The sequence below is a fragment of the Castor canadensis genome, chromosome 13 (assembly GCF_047511655.1).
Source record: "Castor canadensis chromosome 13, mCasCan1.hap1v2, whole genome shotgun sequence".
Taxonomy (NCBI): domain Eukaryota; kingdom Metazoa; phylum Chordata; class Mammalia; order Rodentia; family Castoridae; genus Castor; species Castor canadensis.
The window spans coordinates 79056048-79070588 of NC_133398.1; the positions used below are offsets into that span (position 1 = coordinate 79056048).

At 38.2% G+C, this 14541-nt stretch overlaps 1 protein-coding gene across 5 annotated transcripts in view; it reads left to right on the forward strand.

Annotated features, from left to right (window-relative positions):
- Positions 1–14541, forward strand: part of Pcsk5 (proprotein convertase subtilisin/kexin type 5) — a 413349-nt gene that overhangs the window by 185136 nt on the left and 213672 nt on the right. For all 5 annotated transcript variants that reach the window (XM_074052070.1, XM_074052071.1, XM_074052074.1 and 2 more), the window contains one exon: positions 6638–6738. In XM_074052070.1, the coding sequence (XP_073908171.1) occupies positions 6638–6738 (101 nt within the window). The remainder of the gene's footprint in view (positions 1–6637; positions 6739–14541) is intronic.

Genomic DNA, 14541 nt, shown 5'->3' on the forward strand with positions numbered 1-14541 from the left:
ATTTTACTTGTCCTGGGCAAAATGCCTTTTCATGGTTTGCAAGCAGAAAAACCTTGTCCTGGGTTTCAAAAGATAGTGAGGTCTCTCTCCCTCGGTGCCCAGCCGTTACTATTAGCGCAATGGTGGGCGTTCATGGACTCCAGGTAGTTGTGGCCTTTTAACTTATTTCAGCAAATGAAGCACCCAAAATATCAAACTTATAATGATAAGAAGCTGTTCTCTAAGCTTAAGAGAAACCATCCAAGATGACGAGGTCTTCTAAAGCTATGATATGAAGTAAAGTTTTTATTAACTAACACACTTGTATAAATTTTATTCCATGTCTTGCAAACTTATATTAATATATCATAAATAGCACATTTTGCCTCCCTAATGAGAACCTGGTAGTGCAGTCTACACAACAAATGATTCATCTCATTCATTGCATCCTTATGACTCTGTGCAGAAGGGTCATCATGTTCACTGTGGAAATGAGTAAAACAAACTTAAAAATGCTTAAATACACACACACACACACACACAACCAGTAAGTGGTGGGCCTGGCTTCCAATCTGTCAGGGTGGACCCCATGTTCATCTGTAATCAGTGTGCCACCAGGCTCCTGGCACTTGTCATGGTCATTCAGCACGGAGCTCTATAAAAGAATGATGGTTTTCTTATCCATTTTGGATTCTTTTTGCAGTGATTTAAAAAGAAATACTAGAGTATCTAGATGTCCATTGTGCTTTTGAAAAGAGTTGTTCTCTCTTTTTGAGTTATGTGCCTTTACCCCTTTTGAATAGGGCTAACTTTCTCATCAGACCTCTTAGAAAAATCTAAAGCACAGTATCATCACCCGCTCCCAAGGTTATGCCTTTGGTAGGATATTCAGTCCTGTGCAAAGTGCCCTCAGTTAGGAGCATCTCCCACCAAATATCAGTGTGCGTAAGTTTCTTCTCAAACTTCATCTGAGAGGATTTTATCACGCTCCCTAAAATAGAGCCGCTCCTCTCTAGCACTTCCTTTGACCGTTCAGTTTTCCTCCTAGTGCACTTAGAGCTACTTAGCGATTGTATACATTTTTTTTTTAATTTACTGTGTGATTTCCATGCTAGAGTAGAAACTACTTGAGGATGAAGACTTTTTATTTCTTTCCAGAGCTTGAGCTCAATAAATATTCATGCATAAGTGACTATCTGACATTTAGAAGGACAGAAATTTCACTAGCTGTTTGGGTAGCCACAGGGAGACAGAGAGGCACTCTAGTTCTTTCAAAGAATCTCCTTGGATTGATAGGTTGATTAAAGGTAAATGAGAGTTGAAAGGACTTTCAGCATGGGAAACTAATAGGAATCCTGCCACATAATAAAATTGTGTAGCTTCCCTTAGTGTCAAAGAGCATAGAAGATTCTGCCTGCAATCCCTCACTACCTTCCCAAATGTCTCCCAAGTTCTGTTTTATAGATAAAACTCTCCTTTCCCTCATCACTCCCATCACTAAATTTTCTCTTTCTTTGGGGACTTGGTCAGCCTTTGACATTTTTCCCCTAGTAATTTGTCTTAGTGATGAGGCTGTAGAGTCTATCACGTTCTTCCTGAGAAGGGTTCTGTGCGTGAGCCAAGGTTTGGAGAATTTGTGCTCTGCTTAGTCCTCTTCTGATGTCATTTTATTTATTTGTCCTCAAAACAAACTTGCTGCCTGGAGTATCTCAAGGTTGGCCTGAACAGCCAGTTCCATGTGGAGGAATTACTGCTCTTTATGCATCTAAGCAGCGACACATTTCCTTTTGCAGAAACATCCTGCTCTCTACCTTCTCCCTCCACCTCATTCATTTTTCAGTGCTGTCACTGTATGTACCAGATCATTTTCTGTCATCTCTACTTTTCCTTTTGATTTAGAAAATGCCATTGTTTTTTGACTAAAAATACTAGAGAGTCCAGATATGTTAAGTGTGTTAGAAGTTTGAGCCACATTCTCTTGAATGTTAAAAAGTGGAAAGGAAACTTTGTTTGTGAAAATGGTCTGCGTTTCCTTTTTTCTCATGGGTGACTATATTCAAATACACCTTTATCTTCTTCTGCTACTGCAAGATTAAATGTCCCCACCACTTAACCAGGCCTTAATTGTCTGTGTGTCTGTGGGTAAGTTCCTTAGCCTTTCTCAGTGTCCCTTTCCTTAACTAATAAATAATAGAATATCTTCCTTGCCAATTTTCCTTCCTGTGGATTTGTGTGTAATTCATACATGCTCACACATTCTTGCTCAATACATCACTTGCCACAAGTAGCTTATGGTGGTAGTTTTAGGGAAAACAGTGAAGTAGCAATAGTAATTAAGAGAATAATGTCCATACTTTAATCCCTGGATTGTATACATACATGTACACACACAATTTTTGTATATTGATTGTTTCTTAGAGTTTTAATTGAATAGTCAGAAAAGAAGCGACCTTGAATTGTTTCCAAATGAGTGGGAAAGGTTAAAGTCTAAAACAAAAAGGACGATTTAAAGGAGATTGATTTCAGCAGTTCAATTTAGCAAATAAATATTGTACCTCTGTTGGCACACAGAACTAAGCTGAATATTATGGAGACACAAAAATGACACAAGATGGGATCCTTTTTCGGTGAGAACAAACTAATATTTGTAAGCAAATCCCTACATTTATACTTCTCATTTACAGATACTCTTACCAACACAGGAGTGGGATTTTGTACTGACTTGTCATTTGTGATTGAATTTTACACCATTCTTTATGAGTCTGTGAACAGAAAAGAGCATTCATTGGTCCTCATTCTTTTTTATGTTTCTGTGCTTAATAAATCAGCTCCTTGTATTTTATTCATTGACACAGTTAAGATTTAGTTTCTATTCTTCTTCCTCATCACTATGTCTGAAACAGCTTTCTTGGCACTTTTCTAATCTAAATCAAAATCAACACCAGAAACAAATTCAACCTAACAGACAACAGAATCATTTCATGTTTTAAAATTATCTGTTCAGTTTTTCTTTTAACAGGACACAATATGGCACTTTCAAAATAAAACAGATCCTTGGGTAGCAGGGAGAGAGAAACCCTTACCTGTGGGTTGCTGTAAAGGCTAGTCATTTAGGGTCAAAGTCAATCTGGACTGAGAGTCCCTGGAGAATTGCATCAACAGGCAACAAGCAAAAGTCCAATCATCTCAAATAATGAAATGTGAAGTATTAAGAAATAGAAGCTTAGGATGAGAAGAAAAAAAAAAGATGACTCTTCTCAGAAGAGCTTGACTAGATCTGAACAATACCCACTCCTTCTCATCAAATAAAGATGACATCCTTAACTTTTTGGAATACAAAAAGCCACTTGCTACCAGTCCTGAGAAAGGCTGGAAATCTAATCTCTGATGAGGCTCAGGGCCTCATGTCCTATCCAGTTGCTTTCCCTCTCATGGACACACCTGACATTTTTTGAACAATCTGAGTTCTTTTGACAAAAATTCTGTTTCTGATTTGGATAGCGAATTGAGGGAAAGATAGCATGCACAACGAGCCACCAGCGAGACCAAATTCTGAGCTATTCTTTAGAATTTCTAAAGTTAAAGTGCTTTATTGTTCTGGCTTCCCATATAGAATCTCTGGGCTCCTGCCCCATGGTGCGGGCTGAACACTAAATGCAACTTCCCTTTAAATTACACTGTCAGATCCAGTATGCGTGCATTGTGATTAATGGGGTCCCCCCCACGTGGTTCCAGTTTTCAGAGCATCATTTTTCTTCAAGATTGCATATTCCTTGGTGGTCCTTGCCTTTTCTTTCAAAAGATAGACATAAAATTTCTCTGTTACTGTGACTTCTGTTAATGATGGAATTCCACCTTAGATTTTCCTAATAATTTACACCTAAGTGTGTCAGCCACTGAACACACTTGAAGCTGCCTCTTGAAAGGAGCCAGCTGGAATTTCCACTTGAGCAGATGAGAAGGGAGTGATGATGTTTTTGTTTCTTTTCTCCCCGTTCCTTTTAACCTTCCACCTTTCCATCACCTTCCTGCTCCACCCCCTCCCAACCTCTACTCACTATTCTCAAGTTTCATTTATTTCCAGTGGATGGAAATGGTGACCTGGAATTCCACATGCTTGCCTACATTCATAGCATTTAGCACCTCATTGGTGTTTATGTGTAAACACATTGAGTAGCTTTTTATTCAAGTACATGTTACATGTACACATGGCTAATGACTATATATGGATGAGGTATATTCCTGTTGAAAACCCAGCATCATAAAATTCTCATTGTTCATGTTTGGCTGGAGATGTTATTTATGATACTTAAAAATGCTGCACACACTTGGAGTGTTTATTCTGGATTTGTTTCTGTGCATTGAAAATGTCTGGTACAGCTAAAGAATAAGAAAGGAGAGCCAAGAGGTGAAATATCATGAAAAAAATCTTGCATCCAGGCATAAGTCATTGCAAAAAAAATAAAATAAAACTTGGACAAAGAAATGTGACCGTGGGGTGAGGTAAAATGAGAAGAATGCAGACAAGGCTATCTCTCACCAACAGTGATTCTTGAGGCCGAAAAGCAAGTTGCTTCCAAGGTATTCATGCTTTAGAAAATAAGGGTGTAGATTCACCCATGATTTGAGGAGAGGTTAGAAATGCTTTTTTAATGACCTAACAGTCCTTCTGGTTATATTCAAAAGGATTGAAGATTTTTGCATACCCATGTGCGTTTTGCAGCACTACTCACAATAGCCAAGGTGTGGAAACAACCCAGGTGCCCATCGACAGATGAATGGATAAAGAAAATGTAGCACAATGGAATATTATTCAGCCTTAAAAAGAAAGGAAATCCCATCATAAGCTATAATATAGGTGAACTTTGAGGACATTGTGCTAAGATGAATAATCCAGTCATGAAAAGACAAATACCATATGATTCCGCTTATAGGGGTACCTAGAGCAACCAAACACATAGAAACAGAAAGTACAGTGGTGGTTGCCAGGGTGGTGGTGGGAGGGGGACAGAGAGAAATTGTTCAATGGGTAGAGACACTGAACAATACTGAACAGTGATAGTGAATAATACTATGCTGTTCACATAAAAACTGCTAGGAAGTAAATCTATGTTATATGTTTTTTAAAACAATAAAAGAACATCTTTTTTAAAGTTAGCAATGAAAAGTCCAGAGAGTGTCTTTTTTTTTTAAACTTGGTAGTAGGATTGGAACTGAGGGCTTCACATTTGCTAGTCAGGTGCTGTACCATAAACATAGAGGTAGGTACAACTCAGTTCACCTGTACCACCATATCTATATGATTCTATATATTTTTATTCATTGTCTGTCTTCTTTTATGTCAGTACTCAGACCTACCTGATAACATTAGAGGTGTCAAAAGAAGCAAAAGACATTAAAAACAGACAGTCTCTTATGTAATTAAATGGGCCAAGCTGTTGGTCTAATTCCATAAATGATGATAAAAGGTCCACTCGAACATCTTCATGTCACATGCAGGGTCCATCTCTCAGCTGCTATGTAGCACTTCTCCCAAATCAAACTCAACTCATCTTCACACAACTCTTGCAGGAAACACCTTAGAACACTGGGGCTTTTTTTCCACCATCTCTGTTCCCTTGAACTTTCTGGTGACCTTTCATGCCAAGTGCGTGGTGACATACTTGTCATGATGCCCAAGAAAGATTTGCTAATATCATTCAATAACTCCAGTGAGTTCGCTAACTCATCTCACAAGCCATGTGAATCAGGCCCAAGGGAGCAAGGATGGATGTATTCTTGTCCAGGAAGGAGGATTTTAAAAAGCTTGGTAATAATACAGTGGTTCTCAGGATCTGATTCCATAATTTTCTCTTGCTAAGGAGAATTTAAATTTAATTTTTGCCCTTCGTGAAACAATAATGAAACAAATGTTGAAAACCATTGCCCTTGCTGAATGGTAATGTTATTCAGCCATAGCCAAGAAAATAAAAATGATATTGCCCTCACATTTTGATTGCAAACATAAAATGGAAAAATAACCAATCTTCTTTTATAATGTACAAGCTGTAATTATATATGAAGTGCACTAGGCTCATCCTTGTGTTTTGAATCCATGTAAAATCTTAACATTTCTATGACTTCTAGATAGGTCCATGACCAAAGTTTCCTTCTATGGTAGTGCTTACTTTGGGCTTCAAACCTGCAGCTCTCTCAATGTAACAGCTTGAAGAGTGTAGGGACTGCATACTTTATTCTTCATATACAAATGCCAATTTCAGTGTTTAACCATTGATTCAGTTTGCTTAATTATTTTAAAATGTTAGGTCAATGAAATAACTTTAGTTTTTACCAGGGCTGACACTAGAGTGAAGCATGCAAGATGCCCACAGTGCAAAATTTAAAAGATACTGTACAACCTTTGTTTCTAGCCATTGGCTCACTCTAGTCCTATTTATGGCTTAACAGAAATGGAGTACAGTTTTCAAATTGTCCCTTATCAAAGTTGATGTACACAGGAGATTCTCTGAAAGTGATACGATCAGAAAAGAGAGGAAACAAAGAATTTAAAAAGAATCTTTCAACACCTCTCCATCCACCTTTCTGAGTAAATTTCTTCCTACCTGGCTATGATTCACATTGACTTCAACAGTCTAAGTTTCTCATTTCTGTCTTTTAGATCACTACAGACCTAAGGCAACGGTGCACAGACAACCACACTGGGACATCAGCCTCAGCCCCCATGGCTGCTGGCATCATCGCGCTGGCCCTGGAAGCCAAGTAAGCCTTCATCTCTATATGTCTTCACTGGTAACTAGCCCTGATCTCTAAGACAGTACCCTTCCCCTACATAGAGTCCCCAGCATAAAAGCCAGAAGACAAACTTCCCAGTCCCACCTTTAAAACATCAGTGATTTAAGCTCTTAAAAGATTTCAGCTGGATATGGTGGCCCATGCCTATAATCCAGCACTTAAGAGGTAGAGGCATGAGTTCTAGGCCAGCTTAGGCTACCTAGTAAGTTCTAGACCATTCTGTGCTACATAGCAAGACCGGGTCTCAAATACTGAGACTCCATCTCAAACCACAAACAAACGAAAGAATTCTCTATATTAAAAAGATAAGCTTTGGGGTTTATATATGCTTAAAAATTCAAGCTGTGTAATCACTTCATTATGGAATCATAGTATGAACATGCCAGCTGGCTCCAAAAGTCTTGTCTTGTTGAGGTTTTTATTCTAGTCTGGGAATGTTCCTGTGTGTCTCAGACAGGTTAGGTCAGCCTATTACTTGTCCTTTTCTCTTTAGCACAGCAACACACCTCAGATTCCATGACAACAGTACTGTCACAGAGTGACTCTGAAGGACAGAATATGCCAAGGTCATATGGCAGCAGCACAGCCCACCTATCTCAAATTCTGTTTCTATGTCCAAAAGATCACTTTGAAAGTCCTCCTTAAGCTATGTAAAACACACCTGTCTCCCCTTTCTCACAAAACAAATAGGTTAATTGGTCATAACCATTTCAAAATCTAATACAGATCTAAAATCTCATCCTCAACTTCAAAACTCAAATGCCCAGAAAATTGAAAGTTCCTTTGCCAATTGAACACCCAAATCCATTTGGTGGCAAAGCTTGTCCTACACTAGTTAGAGGTTATTTACATCTTTATTTATTCCTTTTGTTATGAAAATTCTTATGTTCACTGAAAAAATGTACATATATATGATTATGAGGTACTGGCCCAGATCCACTGGAGGTTTTATGTAACATATTTTTATGAACACCATCTCTGAAAAAAGTTTTCCATTCCAAACACATCTGGTGCAAGGATTTTAGAAGAAGGATTGAGGGCCTGTTCTCTGAGGCTCTCCCTATAGGAAGATCCTAAGTAAAAAGAAATGAAGTAATGGCATCAATGTTTTTCCAAAAATAACCTGCCATGTCTCCCCTAGGGAGGAATGGAAAGACTCATTCATCTAGTTGCACCCTGAAGTAGAGCAATATGGCAGGTGACAGGGAAAGAATACGGGATAATGAACAGTCTCAGGTATTGTGACCTGAATGATACTCACTCACTGTCAGCACACAAGTGGCTTTCCCCATGTATTCTGCCCCTCTGTAAGACAAGAAGCCTATGTGAAGGCAGTTGGGCCTTAATACAATAAATATAGTGAAATGCAAAGTCATTTAATGCCTTGTACTGAAACAGAGAGCAGAACGCAGGTTCCAGATAAGGTGCCATATCTTTGGGTGGCCTCCTGCCTAAGCTTTGTCATTGGGAGCTTTCCAAGGCCCCATGAACATTTGGATTTCTTTGTTTTTGACAAGGTTAAGTATGCAGCCATTTTAAACATATTATATCTGTTAAGGTGTTAAAAGTTTGGGTTTAGCAAGGGATTGGCATTTATCCTATGAAATTCTCACCTTACAACTTTTCACTGGAGGGTTCTGGCAGCAGAAGTTTCAGTTAAGTGTCTGTGTTTTTAATCTGGCGGGCTCAAAATAGGAGTTTTGAAAAAGTATAATGTTTTCTTTCTGAAATTCTAGGTGGTTTCTCTGGAATATTTTCCTATCCATGAACTATTGAGGGGAAAATAAAAATCAGGAATTCCTTCATTGCCTTAACCTGCACATATTGACTATGATCTCAAGCAGCCTTGGCATCTTCACACCATAACTGATGCTACTTAGACTTAGATGATAGTTGGAACTTTGAAATATTACTGTAATGCTATTATTTTCTACAATTCTTTTAAGCACTATTTAAATTGAGATGTAAAATTCTTACTTTAAGCCTCCAGCAGCCCATTCAGTGAGATAAGGTCACTTTGGGGCTGGGGAATATATTGAAAGACTGCAATCTTTTCTTTTATTTGACATGTTGAGCTTTTTTAAGATTTATTTTCACCAAACTTTTGATGAGTAGAAGGTACCCTGTATTCCCAAAATACAGGCTACCTTCCTGGAAAATCCATTGTATTTTAAGATTTAAGATCCAGTTCCATCATAGGTCTAAAATAAATGGTAAACAATGTGATAAAATGAAAAAGAATAAACCTTTCCTTATAACACCATTGATTTGACCTACAGGCCAATCTCTGTCTGTGAGTGAAGCTGAAAATTACAGGAAAGAGGTCTGTGTATCATAAGAGTCAGTCAGGCATTGATGTTAAACCAGGAGCAAAATAAGCAGAGGGGCTGCATCTGGGATGGAAATTATCTAAAACTAAGAAATTGTAGTGAGGAGCTCAAATAACAGCGCACCAACGCTGCAATTGCTGTAACCCTAAGCCTAACCCTGCTGGCACATTTACTCAGTCCTGTGCCTTGCAATCTTCTCTTCCTTCTCAGAAACACTTAACCTTGGTATTTTGCAATTCAGCCTTTACTATCATACGCTTAAGAGCCAGATCTATAAGATAGTCCTTTGCAAGGGAGGAGGAGAGAAAGCTGCAGCACACAGAATTATGTGTCAGAACACCGCCCTCTTTCCAGATAGGCACAGCCTGTCCACATCAGGGTTTGCTGAATATCTAGATGAGCTGAGCCTCTGGGTCAAAAATCTGCAAGCAGAGCCTGCCAGTCCCTATTTAACTGCATGGTGCAGCTATTCCTGCTCTGTGAGGAGAAATGGGTCCTTTCTCTAAAGTCACTAGATTGCAGCATTTCCTCAGTCATAAGAATAACAGGGGGAAAAAAAAAAAACCCATACCCTGCATTTCCCCCAGCCTGCTTCCTTTACATTCCCCCAAGCAGAAGCCTGCCTGCACCAGGAGACTTGCTGGATCAGTAGAATTGGGAGTATTAGTATGGATGTTACTTCTGCAGTGGCCTCTCTGCCATTCTTAATCCTTCTCAGGTCACTAAAGGCAAAGTAAACAAATAAAAAACACAGAATCAGATAAGCTTAAAGTGTCCAGCTCTCTTACCAAACGTAACAAATGTTTGATCATGAAATCCTTTGTTGTGACAGCTCATAGGAATCCCAGGACATCCTCTCCCTACCAGGTATATAAGAACTGACATTGCAACATGCTCCAAGGTTATACACCCCCAGTTCTTGAATGAAAGTACAGCCAGCCTTCTGTATCCCTGGGGTCCACATTGATGAATTCGGACAAACATGGTTGAAAACATTTGAAGAAAAAAACTGTAACTGCACTGAATATGTAGATTTTTTCCCTAAAGATGTAGAATAACAACCCAATCATTTGCACAGCATTTACACCATGTTAGCTATTAAATGTAATCCATATGGGAAGATGTGCCAGGTTGCTTGCAAATGCTATGCCATTTTATATAAGGGAATTGTAATACTTACTTTTGCATAGCTGTGACCAAATACTTGACAGAAACCTCTTCACGGAGGAAAGAATTGTTTGGTTCAATCCATGATCACTTGGCCCCTTGTGCTCAACAGAACATCACAGTGGCAGGAACTTGTGGCAGAGGAGAACAGTTTACCTCAAGGCAGACAGGTGGCAGAAAGAGGGACTAAGAATACAAGATATAGTCAGGAGATATGTCCCCAGTGACTTACTTCCTCCAACTAGGCCTACCTCCTGCTTCTCACCATCTCCCAATCATGTCATCTTGATACAAGCCCCTCAAGGAATTATGCTTGTAATTATGCTGATAATACATAATATGCTGATTAAGTCAGAGCCCACAGAATTTAGTCGTTTCCCAAAATCCCATCAGCTGGCAACCGCACCCCCAATACATGGGAGGAGGGAGCATTTCATACTCACAACATAACAGGACTTAGCACCCACGGACTTTGGTGTTTGCAAAGGATCCTGAAATCAATCCTCAGCAAATACCAAAGAATGACTGTATTCTGTGGTTTCCAAGACCAGAATGATTCTCAGTTCTTCTAACACTTGCCTCCTTATCTTTTCCTGATGGGTTTGAGCCTCATCTGGCCCCTGTAGTAAATTACACAATCTCTTTCCTGTTTCCATATACTTTTAAAAGTTGTAAGTGATTTCAGAATAAGTGAAAATACCATCAGCATAAAAGAGAGAGAGAAAAAAAAAAGCCTGTATTTGTGTTGGAGTAACCTCAGCATATATGTGCTGTTTCAGAAGGTTTATAATATTTCAATATTTTGGATTTTGTGGATTTATAAATACTTTAATGATTTTTCAGCTCAGGGAACATGCAATCAGTGATTACAAGGGACATAATTGCCATTCGGGCCATTGCTACTTAAAATGCTGTTGCTTTATGTAGTGAAACTCAAAAAGTTCAAATACAAATGAGCATGCTGGGAAACAGTTTTGTTACAGAAAAGAGCAGTGAAAGATGACTATACTAATTTGGGGTAAGCAACCTAGGAGAACACCAAGTCACATTTATAAGGTCGTTTCCATGTAGGTACTAGTATATCTCCAGTACTCTACATCTGGAGAGAAGGAGGGAGGGGAGGAGGGAAGGAAGGAAAGGAGGGAGGGAGGATGGAAGGCAAGGAGGAATGAATGAAAGGAGGGAGGGAGGGAAGGAGAGAGGGAGAGAGGAAGGAAGGGAGCTTACTAGCAAATGGTGTTTTCCAGAAAATGGTTTATAAAGTTGAATAACTGACATTCATAAAAACAAGTGCTTAGAATAATAAAATATGTTTTGCTGAAAATCTTCCTGATCCAAGTCTGCCATTATTAGTAAAGAAAAGCTATTTTAGTGGAGTATTTTATATGTTAAAATGTCAGCATTAAAGCGGGAATTCATATTTTAAGTTTCACCAAAGAAACCATTTGCCTTGAATCAAAAAGGGTCTTTTATTGGAAAATTGGAGAACATGTGTTCAGCAAACAAGAAATACTTGTCTACACAGCGAGTGACCCTCAAAAGGGACTGAGTCAGGTGGAAACTTCTGAAATTATTTAGAACATAGAAGAAGGATTTTGGTAAATATAGAACCTTCCACAAATCCTTGGTTTAAGGTATGCAAAAGCATTTTCCTCAAATTTTCTTTCTAAGGCAGCTATAGGGATACCTTACTTTGAGAAAAACCAATCATATATCTAGATTTATATTTAGAAAATAAGCAAATTGGAGTGGCTGCTGTTATTCTACCAGAAATATGCCTGGTACTTACTAAACATTAGCTGACTCTGGTGCCCTGTGTACACAATGGCATGTTTCCAGGTATGGGTTCTTCTACTTTCTGTTGATTACTTGGTTGTTCCTTGCTATTACAATTGTCTTGTTAATAGTGGTCTATAGGATGCACCTTATAGATACATGTAAAGCATGTGTAGGATATAGAGAATATATAATATAATTCTAGATCATTTAGATAATCTTATTGTACTTCAGATATTTCCATATGTAATATCTTCCAAATGATGCTTAAACTCCTTGGAAATAAGGATTGTATCTTTTAATCTTTATGTGACTATAAAAATATATTGTTGAATACTAGAAAAACTTAAAGCAGGATGATATATATTAAGTAAATTAGGTAGAACATAATTCAAATATTTGTTTAAAAAATGTCCCTCGCTGTCAAAGAATCTTATAATCTCATTAAGGAAGCAAATGTTCACTTAAATACAAATCATTTTAGAAAGTCAATGAAATAGTCTCGGAGAAAAGATAGTGAAGGGTGCGGGATTTAGTTAAAAATAGAAATGGTGAGCTTTGATGATTCAAATGGTGACATGATTCTCTCACACTTTCCAATAGAGGATTAGAGGTGACACCTTGCAGGATGTTTTTAACAAGGTGAACTCTCAGCAAATTTTAGATTAATCCAGCTAGTAAAATCTTATTTTTTCTACAAGAGGACTGAGTCTTAAAGAAGGAAGAGAATTGTTCAGTTTTAAAGAGAGATTATTTTTTACCTTTCAGATTCTTTAGTTGACATTTGTTATTAACTTTATCTCACCTCATCTCACTCCCTGTTGACAGATCACTAGGACTGGGTTTCACCCAGGTAAAATAAAGATTTGATGTTATTCCCTTTCTGAGCTTCAAAGGGAAGTCCCTCTACCTCTTGTCCTTAGTGGAAGAGATCATGTCAGACAAGGAAAGGTCAAAGTGTGAAAAGTTAGTGTTGAGCCAAAGAATAATTCATACCATATGCTGTTGATTTTTTTAATCTTGAAAATTCTTTTCTCAAGAAAAATTTAACTATTTGTATTTCTTGTAAACCTAGAAAGCCTATCTGTGTAAATTATATGCAGCTCTGATTGATCAACCACTGGCTGTGTTTGTTCCACATTTCATTATAGTCTGTTACTTATGGATATTTCCATAAGTGCAGGAAGAATACAGGGAAATGCCCAAAATATTTGTAAGAAGTCAATACCTAGGATGGTAGAGAAAGCACCTGGGCTTTCAACCAGCGATCTCTGAGCTTCAGCTCAGTAACTCATGGTGAGGAGAGCTTCAAATTTCTAGAACTAAGCATGACCAAGGGAGATCAAATAAAGATTTGATAGCCACAAACATTTCTAAATACTAGGGTTAACATTTTACTACTGATATCCTATAATTCTATCTTATCTTCTTTTTTGTTGTCATTTTAATTAAAAATACATTTCAATATAAAATGTTCTATTAAGAATTTTCCCCAGGGCCACAGTCAGCTGTTTGAAATGTTGCAGTGGGTGGAGAGCACAAATGTGTTTGGTTATGGAGGTAATATTACAGAGGACTGACCAACCCTTTCCTTTTAGGAGAATTCTGTTTATTTCAACTAGAACTTAGAAAGTACGTGCACAAACAGTGAGAAACACAGGCATGTGTGCCCAGAGTCTGTGCAGTCACAGGTTAAAGGCACAGGTATCACACCCACTCTTCCATTCACAATTTCTTAAGTAATGTATTGTGTAAATTGGGCTGAATTTAGCTAGAATTTCTGACATGAAAAGTTGGGATATATAGCATGAAGAGGACGAGAAGAATTAAAAGGTAGTCAAGGAAGAGAGCTGAAAAGGTTCGTGGGGTAAAAACAACATGCATTTCGGCTTGAGGCTGCATGGACAGAGAAGGGATGTACTGTCCTGGATTATTCCCTATAGTGAAATAATTGTAACCAGACCCACAGAGCAGTTACACGGGCCTCCTTCCAGGACTGTGCATGAAAATAGCTTTGTTATGTCTACATGCACACAGACAATACACTCTGTCCTCTAACACTTTTTAAGTTCAAATTATGTGGAAGCCAATTTTCCCTGGACTTGACTTTGTACCTTAAGTAATGGTTTCAAACAGGCTGGCTTCCAAAGGTGTCCATTATGACTGAAAAGCCTTGGTCAACGGGCTCATTTACCTGGAGACTTAGCCAGTATTTTCCATCCCCTTCCCTAGATGAAGAAACAAAGAAATATGCTGGAGATTTGAGCTCAGAAGCTCAGCTGATGATGAAAAAGGTTTTAGTTCTGCCTCTTTATGCATAAGACTGTATTTTTCACCACAAACATGTCATTACTGTATTAATAAAGATGATTTCTAAATAAGAGTAGTTCCTAGTCCTATCTTAGCCACCAAACTTTTTCCTTGTGTAGCTATTAAAATACCATTTTCAAGTGTCAAATGATAGAAGTATCTCATGTTATTAATGCCCAATTTGAGT